Source organism: Rattus rattus, chromosome 5 (genome assembly GCF_011064425.1).
Source record: "Rattus rattus isolate New Zealand chromosome 5, Rrattus_CSIRO_v1, whole genome shotgun sequence".
In the NCBI taxonomy this organism is placed as follows: domain Eukaryota; kingdom Metazoa; phylum Chordata; class Mammalia; order Rodentia; family Muridae; genus Rattus; species Rattus rattus.
In genome coordinates this window covers 130,402,300-130,411,122 of record NC_046158.1, presented here as the reverse complement: position 1 = coordinate 130,411,122, position 8,823 = coordinate 130,402,300, and the positions used below count along the sequence as shown (strand labels likewise).

General features: G+C 49.6%; 1 protein-coding gene across 1 annotated transcript; it reads left to right on the top strand.

The window, feature by feature from the left end:
* The first annotated feature begins 2,714 nt into the window (after positions 1-2,714).
* Vsx1 (visual system homeobox 1) lies at positions 2,715-8,616 on the top strand. Its single transcript, XM_032902390.1, has 5 exons — positions 2,715-3,150; positions 5,561-5,639; positions 5,910-6,033; positions 6,974-7,151; positions 8,324-8,616. Exons 1-5 carry the CDS (start codon positions 2,715-2,717, stop codon positions 8,614-8,616), a joined length of 1,110 nt encoding a protein of 369 aa, XP_032758281.1.
* Positions 8,617-8,823: the final 207 nt, after the last annotated feature.

The window sequence follows — 8,823 nt, the reverse complement described above, 5'->3', positions numbered from 1 at the left end:
AGATAATCCTGGATGATGAAGACAGATCTGGACTCCTTAATGGATTTAGGGTCTGCCCATGGTGAGAAGAGGCCAAGAGGAGTCCATACTACCAAAGTAGGTGCAAACTTTCCAGCCCGTCTTTATCCGCCTGGGGGTGGGGGGGGATGGGGGTGGGGTGGGGAGACATACAGTGTGTGGGTGGGTTCAGTGGATCCATCTCTAGTGCCCCCTGTCTCCTAAACGACTAGAGGTGTTCAAGGACACTGAGTGAAGCACTGTCCCCATCTCTTGCTCCTTGGTCTCCATCCCTTGGTGCCAGTATTGGACTTGTGACATCAGTTGGGTGCAGTGGCCTTAGTAGGAAGAGGACCATGACAGCCAATCAGTCCCCACAGAGGGACTCCTTCTACTATGTGGGTTCAGGACTCCTTGGCTTGAGCCATCTCGAAGGCCCCATGAGAGAATTCTTCGATATCACTTGCCTTTGCCAGAAAGGTACGCAAAGATCCAGCCCTCCTAGTAGAGTCCCTGCAGACCCCCACCATCTTGCCAGTTGGGCAGCAGGCAGCAGTGGGGTGCCTCTGTTCAGGAATAGCAGGACCCCTTAAACCCTTAGCACCCTAGCCCAGTTCCTTCCTCAGCCGGTCTCTGTCTCACTTTCCCCATTTCTCTTTCCTTGTTCCATGAGACACATTGGTTTGTTTGAGTAACCTCTCATCAGCAAAATGGGTTTATTTGGTAAGGTCTTCCTCAGGGAGTTGGAAACATCTGCTCTGGGCTGTCCCCAGTGGATGAAGTAGGCTGTTTCTCCCATCCCCAACCGTTTGGTTGCTTTGTATCTCCAGCATCTACTTGGGGTGTGGGGAGTCTGTCATCTGGGTAACCTTCCACCTCCTGAGGTAGAATCTAGGAGAGAGCAGCTCTAAGATCTGGACCTCGGCCGCAGTCCCCGTGGCAAGGTCTCTGCAGCCTCTCCTATTTGAGATGACCCGGGTTGAGTCACCAACTCAGGCTGCAGACTACAGGATTGCACTCCTGAGCATCTTTCTTAGCTGCAAGCCTAAATTTGGATTCATGAAGGCTCACAGCTGCTAATTGGCACGTCTCTGTATCTCTGACACCTTCCCCTAATTCTAGAGGTGAATTTTGAGCAACATTCCTGGCAGAGCTGAAAAGGATTTCTCCCCACCCATCCATCCACCCCTCTAGCGCGCGACTGAACAGACAATTATCCTGAAGGAAAGTTCCTGGTTTGCTAATCCGGGAGAACAGCTTGGAGGGGAGATTTGGGTCTTCTTTTAATAATGGAAGTTAATGCGCAGCCTCTTGGTATTGTCTTCCTTAGAGCCCCTTGCTTAATCCTCAGGCTTAGCGTTGGCGCCCTCAAACAGCGAGGACAGCCAGGGAGACTCACTGCGCAGGGCTCTGACCCGGTTCCAGGTGGAGGAAGCCCAGCCATACATATCTCCGTGGGTCCCCGGAAGCTCTGCTGTCTGTCTGCCTGGTTTGGAAGCCGGGCCATTTTGAGAAGCCCAAGAGAGCAGGGTCCCAAGAGAGGGTGGGCACCTGGGCTGGCGGCTGAGACAAGAGGGCTCGCCCATGTTTGTTTATATTTGTTTGTTTGCTTGTTTATATGCAGTGATGTATGTCTTTGTGAGGGTGCCAGATCCCCCGGCCCTGGAGTCACAGACAGTTGTGAGCTGCCCTGTGGCTCCCCTGCAAGAGCAGTCAGTGCTCCTAACCATTGAGCCATTTGTCCAGCCGCCACCCACCTGTTTTAATTAGCTCCAATTTCAACAAATATGGAGTTCCTAAGTGCCAGGCAGGTTATCTTTGACTAATCATAAATCCTAACAGTAATTTGTTAGTCTCAGTGAGTAGTCCCAATAGACGGGCCTGTTTATTCCACCTCCCCGACCCCATTTAGGATTGCTGAATTAAATACGATACACCGTTACACTAAAACAATACCCACCGCTTACGTGAAATTAATTTTTCACTGGGCTGTGTATATTTCTGTTAAACCTGTCCAAGGTTTTAGTCCTCCTAGTCCACACCTGCCTCTCCTTTCTCCTGCCCCTTTGCAGCACCAAGTGAATTTGGGAATAGATTGCACTCTATGGCCGAGCCCTTAAAGATCTAGTGGAGGGAAGGGCCTTTGGCTGGAGAGAGTGGCGGGCGGTGGGTTAAACACAGAATGCTAACTTTTCTTCAGGGATTTTCAGACCGGGTGCAGGAGTTGAAGAGACTGGCGGGTGTGGTTTGGGTGGTAGTGGGGTCGGGAGTGTGTGCTTGGGAGCCCTCCCTACAGGAGTTGGGACTGTGAGGTTTTTGAAGGCCAGGGGTGTCCAGAAGAGAGACCCATTAAGGATGTGGAACTTGTGGGTTTCACAGGAGAGGGGAGAAAACACAACCCTTGTTGCTCACTTTTCCTCTCGGTCCAGAGAATAGGGGTGGGGTTGCGGGGTAAGGGACAGCTGGAGAGAGAAAAGAGGTGACTAGGAGGACCGCCGCTGAGAGGGCAACAGCTCAGGGGAGGGGAGCTGATGGCATCTGAACCTCGCTGGTGGGCGCTTGAATGCGTCTGCTCCCTGCTGATTGGCGCCTTCAAGGCCGTCTAGGTCTCAGGGACAGCTTCTCCAGCATAAAAGGGGTCGCCTGAACTGGCATCCTCTGCACAGGTGGTCAGAAAGGACTCAATTCCCCGCTGCTGGCCTAGAGGGCTGAGAAGCATGACGGGACGGGATGGGCTTTTGGATGGGCGCTCCAGGAGTAGAGCCCTGGCGCCAGGCTGTCCCCCCACCGGCTCTCGCCTTCGAAGCTTCGCCATCAACGACCTGCTGGGATTGGAGGCAGACCTGCCGACCCCAGCGGAGCCTGGGCTAAGATCCAACTGTGAAGCTCCAGCCGAGGCAACAGGGCCAGGACCCGGGCCGGGACTCTGCGGCTCCTGCCCTGCTCGCGGAGCTCTCCCGCTGGGCCTGGGCCTCCTCTGCGGCTTCGGGGCACAGCCCCCTTCCGCGGCCGCCGCTCGCGCACGCTGCCTACTGCTCGCCGATCTGCGGCTTCTGCCGCCTGCAGGACCCGAGCCTGCCGTCGCCCAGAGCCCGGTCCACCCGCCGCCTGCGCTCGGCAGCCAGCAGCGCAGTGAGAACATCTCCACGTCGGGTAATTTAGTCAATGCTTCCCGCCTCCAATCCTCAAAAGGCCCAGAAGCACCTAGGTAACGCTTGGTTGCCCTTCGAGACATCCCAGAGGGATCTCGGTCCCTACAGACCCCTGTACCTCCTGCGGGTTTCCAAACCGCAGCCTCTGCTCCCAAGCCCCATTCCTGCGGGTTGGGACAGTCACCAAAGGTTCGTTCTGATGGATCTAGTGATCAGACCCGCGGGCCCCTTTCTCTGAGCACTTAGTACCAGTTTTGGGGTGGCGAATAATGGGGAGGACTGGTGTCTGTCTCGTATCCCTACGGCAGAATCGACAGAACTGACTGGTAGTTTGAGAGGGCTGGTGATAGGCTGAACTCTTGGCCTCTCCTGGTGCTGAGAAGGAAGTTCTGGGTCTCTAGCTTCTCTTTCTCTCTTTATCGTCTTCTACCCAATACCAACAGGCGGGAGAAGCCATTCTCTCATTCTGTTGTAGTTAGAGTTCAGTTCGGAGGAGGGAATCTTAGCGTGTTGTGGGGAAAGAAAAGGAAGCAAGACCTTCTTTCTACGGGCCAAAAACTGAGAGTCTGGGGATGCGAGCTCATACAGACTTATGCAAAAAAACCCAAAACAACAAAAACAAACAAAACCACAGACCCAGTGAAACTGTCCTGCAGAACACGGGCTTGGATAGAAGAGTGGATGGAGCTTGTAGCTGGCAGAGGTCTGGCCAGGGTCTTGGGGCTCTCAGCAGGGAACCGACTGCCTCTCTGTAGGGTGAGACGAAACCCTCAATCTGATGTGCTGTTAAAACCCAAAAAGCTATCCTCATAGGGTGCTTCTTTCTTCTCCGTATATTAATAAAAATAAAGGCAAAATGCAAGTAAACTTTATTCCGCGAGGGCATTGCCTGCAGAAACAGCATCACGTGACTGGTGAGAAATCCTGTCACTTTAAAAGAAAGAAGGAAACGGTTGACATTAATTTAAATACTAGATTGTAAATTCAACATATGCAAATCTTATCATTTCCATGAATCAATATAAAACTATTTTACTTTGGGGGATATTAAGTCTTCCAGACTCACAGAATGTTTTGTATCTGCCGCAAGTCTCCGTGCCCATTTCTCATTTGCTTCTTCACCCCAAGTATCCATTGGCTCCGGACACTCCAAAGCACAGCCTAGAATATTATAATCCAAATAGGCCGTTTCAGAGTGATATCATTGATATAGAAACAAAATTGGTATTATTTCGTTACTTTTGTCTTTACTCAAATAAAAAAATGGTTGGGCAATTCTACTTTCTATTTTTGACTTTTTTTCTTTTATAGAACTTTTTAAATTTACATTTCATCAATGAGTCTGACAATAGTTTAGCTTCTAGCTTTCCTTACCCTGAGATCTTTTGGTTGACTATGATAGCCTCACAGTTGAATGGTATCGTTTTCAGGGGAATGTATGCACAAGCTTCCTGGGCTATGTCTCTAAGACGTGTGCATCAGGGTAGGGTAGACTTTGACAAAGATTTGATGTCACAAACCCTGCCTGTCTGAAATGTCCACGTGGACATTAAGCGGAGGAGGGAGGCAGCTGGAACAGGGTGATCTGTGGAACCCTGGTTAGAAAAGACAGTAGCCTAGTAGCATTGGCTTTACAGAATATGACATTTGGATCCCAACTTCATCACGGCAACTTGACCTGTGTGATCTGGCAGGGAAATAATACCAGCTACCCTTGTCTTTTTATTTATGAAGAATAATTGAAAGCACATAGAGGGTTGGGGATTTAGCTCAGTGGTAGAGCGCTTGCCTAGCAAGCGCAAGGCCCTGGGTTCGATCCCCAGCTCTGAAAAAAAGAAAAGAAAAGAAAAAAAAAAGCACATAGACAGTGTCTAGAATGTGGGAATTGCTGCTGTCTTTGGCCGTGCATATCGCTAAGTATATTTTCCTTTTCCGGCCAACAGGGCTTTTATATAATTGTAAAGTCATTTTTCGTCACTAATTAATTTTTTATTTACTTTACATCCTGATTACAGACCCTCTCCCAGTCTCATTTTTACAACCCCCCCCATTACCCACTCTCCTTCTCCGAGAAGGGAAAGCCACCTTGGGTACGAGTCTATCACGAGACATCCAGGTTCTGCAGGACTGAGAGCACCCGCTCACACTGAGGCCAAACCAGGCAGTCCAGTTAAGGGAAGGGGATCCAATGTCAGGCAACAGAGTCAGAGACAACCCCCTGTCCCTGGTCCAGTTGTCAGGGGATCCACATGAAGATCAAGCTGCGTACCTACTACAAATGTGTGGGCCTAGGTCTAGCCCCTACATGCTACTAAGTACATTGTCAGTAAACACAGCATTAACCTTCACATTAAAATGCCAAAAATAGAGCAAAAATTTCACATTTCAGAGTCATCTTTTTGTGCCAACAGATGGGGACAGTCCGTCTGAAGAAAAGAATGACCCGAAGATGTCCCTTACCCTGGGCAAGAGGAAGAAGCGGAGACACAGGTATGGGTCCAGGCTGTCCCTCTGCCTGTGTTTCCTCAGATGGACACAGTCCTGTTGTCTGTGAGAACAGCTTCTGAGAGCGTACAGAAGGCTCAGCAGTCTACTACTGCTGGGCAGTAACAGCCACAGGTGTCCATTTTCAAAGTTGACCTGCAGTTCTCAGGAGGCTACAGGGAAACCTGTGCGATTTGAAAGGTGTGATTTTTGTGCATTTGTAAATGGGTTTTTATCTCTCTGGCATATTTCATGTGTGTTTCTGGCCCTCTCCAGGACGGTTTTCACTGCCCATCAACTAGAAGAACTGGAGAAGGCGTTTGGCGAGGCCCACTACCCTGATGTGTATGCTCGGGAGATGCTGGCTGTGAAAACAGAGCTCCCGGAAGACCGGATACAGGTGTCTGGTGTCCTTCCTTTCTCAGAGACCCTGCCCAGAAGCTGCCAGTCACACAGGGAACAACCCATGGCCTCAGAACAGCTCAGTGTGGTCCTCTTCAGTTTAGAACAGAGAGTGACCTAAAGGGCTGCCTCTTTTTCTGCTATCATCTTCAACCAACCCTCAGATTCACAGAATTGTGGGACATCAAGATGGCCTTGCCACCAACAGTTAGACCAACACGAAGTTGGATCTCTGGTGTCCACGTGGTAGGAGAGCGCTAATTCTTGCAAATTGTTCTCTGACATATGTGTGCGGCGGCACACCGACTTCTATACTCGTGCACACGAAACTAATAAAGATGTCACAATGAAAATGTTATTTTAAAAAAACTCACACAGTTGGATGTTATACTAGAGACCGCATGAAGGTATATTATTTAAACTGTTTGTCGCTCATCTTCAGTCATCACCGTATAAGTCCGAGTCGCACCGTGCTGTCTCTGTGTCATAGGGGTATCCACCGGGAAAGTTTTCTTGCACTGGTAGATACACTCGTTGGAAAAGTTGCCAGTGATTCACTGCTCTAAGTTTCAGGATATCTTGTCGTACTGTTTAGATTAAGGAACTTTTCTATAAGAGAAATAGCAGCAATCAATTAATCTAAGAGTTGTGAACTTTCTAATTGGAAAACTCAGGAAACACTGTAGGCAACCCCTTCACGCACTGCAGGAAAGTGTACCTTCATTCTTTGTTTTGGCTTCCTAACTCCTTAGAAAACGGAAGTGGCTCCAACCTTATGTCCACAATGCTGAGTCCTTGTGGGTTTGGAGGGCTGTTGTCATGCTGGCCTGTGGCCAAGGGGTGGGGAATGCTCCCTTGGTAGACCCAGAGTCTAGGAACCCATGGGCTTCTCTAGACACTCCTTTGAGCCCCTCCGTCTCCCCTCTGCCTCTAACCAGGTCTGGTTCCAGAACCGGAGGGCCAAGTGGCGGAAGCGAGAGAAGCGCTGGGGTGGCAGCAGTGTGATGGCTGAGTACGGGCTCTACGGAGCCATGGTGCGTCACTGCATTCCACTGCCGGACTCCGTGCTCAACTCTGCAGACAGCCTGCAGGGCTCCTGTGCACCCTGGCTTCTGGGTAAGTGGTGGCTGAGAGCAAGACCAGAGAGGTGAGGCGTGTTCTCACCACGGATATGCAGAGCAAAGAGGTCTCAGGTTTAGGCCCAGTCTGGACTCTTCTTTTCTTTAATTATGAGCCTTAATTTTCTCTCGAAACTGTGGAGGTAATGTGTGGGGAAATCCCTTTAGGCCATTCACATTGGTAAACATGTATCCAAAACTTGTAAGTGGACAGATAACTTGTAACTCTGCATCATGTTTGATACATGTTATCAAAGCAGTGAATACTATTAGAAAGTGTGGGAGCTATACGGTTTGGAGTGTGGGTTAAAAGGGCCATGCAGAGCAGGGAGAATCTAGTTCATTCCATTCTGTCTGCAGTGCTGGAGCAGTCGGTCAAGTCCTGGTCCTGATTTAACAAACATGCCCTAGAGAGTGCTTCTATCGAAGAGGTCAAGTGCTTTCTGCGCTCTTACCCCTTTCTGTGCTGTTTGGGTTCAGAGTTTGCAAGCATGGGTCACAAGATCATTATTATGAGTAAATTAGTTAGGTGGATCGTAGTGAGATTTTAGGCTGGGAAAGTTCAACAAACAGTTTTTCTGCCAGGTGCTGGGCTGAGAACCGGAGATAGCGTGGTTAATATAGTCTGGACCTTGCCTAAGGACTATAGAGATTAGAGAGAAGCAGGGTGGGTAGACAGCCAAGCCTGGTTCTCTGAAATCACACAAATAAGGGTGCTTGCTGGCATCCATGCAAGTGTTGAGCAGGAATCGTTCTGTCCTCTAAACGAGCGTCAAGTCACGGCATCACCCCACAAAGCATATTTGTTGCAGGAGTGACAGCTGACAGAACTTTTCAAGCCCTAATGCGGGGAGTTAGCTTCCTGGATGCTGTCCTCTAGGCCCCAGAGGAGCACTGAGAAAGAAAATTTTAGACGGACTGAAAGAACGGTGACAAGGAAGGAATGTACTTAATTGCTGAATTTGAAAATATTTTTGAGTCTGGTGTGGTGCCCATGCCTTCGATCTGTCTGAGTAATCGGGAAGCCGAGGCAGAGGCAGGCAGATTACTGTGCCTGGTGTTCATAGCAAGATCCAGGACAGTCAGGACAATATAGAAAAACCCTGTCTTAAAACAAAACAAAACAAAACAAAAATTTTATTATTGTTGTTTTTCCTTTTTGTTTTCCAGGGATGCATAAAAAGTCTACAGGGATGAGGAAACCTGAAAGTGAAGACAAGTTGGCAGGACTCTGGGAGTTGGACCATCTCAGAAAGGGTGCTAATAAGGATGAGGATGGACCTGAGAGGGGACCAGGCGAAGCGAGCCTGAACCCCGAGGGCAGCTTGGAAGATGTGGCCATTGACCTGTCCAGCTCTTCCAGGCAGGAGACTAAGAAAATGCCCTCAGGGTCCAGTACTCAGGGACCTTCCCTTGCCCCAGGGCCGCAGGTGCTCCAGCCCCCACAGGTGGGAGCCTCATGAGACTCACAGATTGCGCCCCCAAAAGTTGGAAAAACGTGTATTTCTCAGGAGTACTTTTCAGGAGACAGGTCCAAGACAAAGACCTTCAGTTTGATTTTCATTCCTGAAACGATCTGGATAAAAAGGCAACACTACAACGTTGAATAAATAACGACTTAGGGAAAGTCCCACTTAATTCTAGCGTGGAGAATTTCCATGCAACCTCTC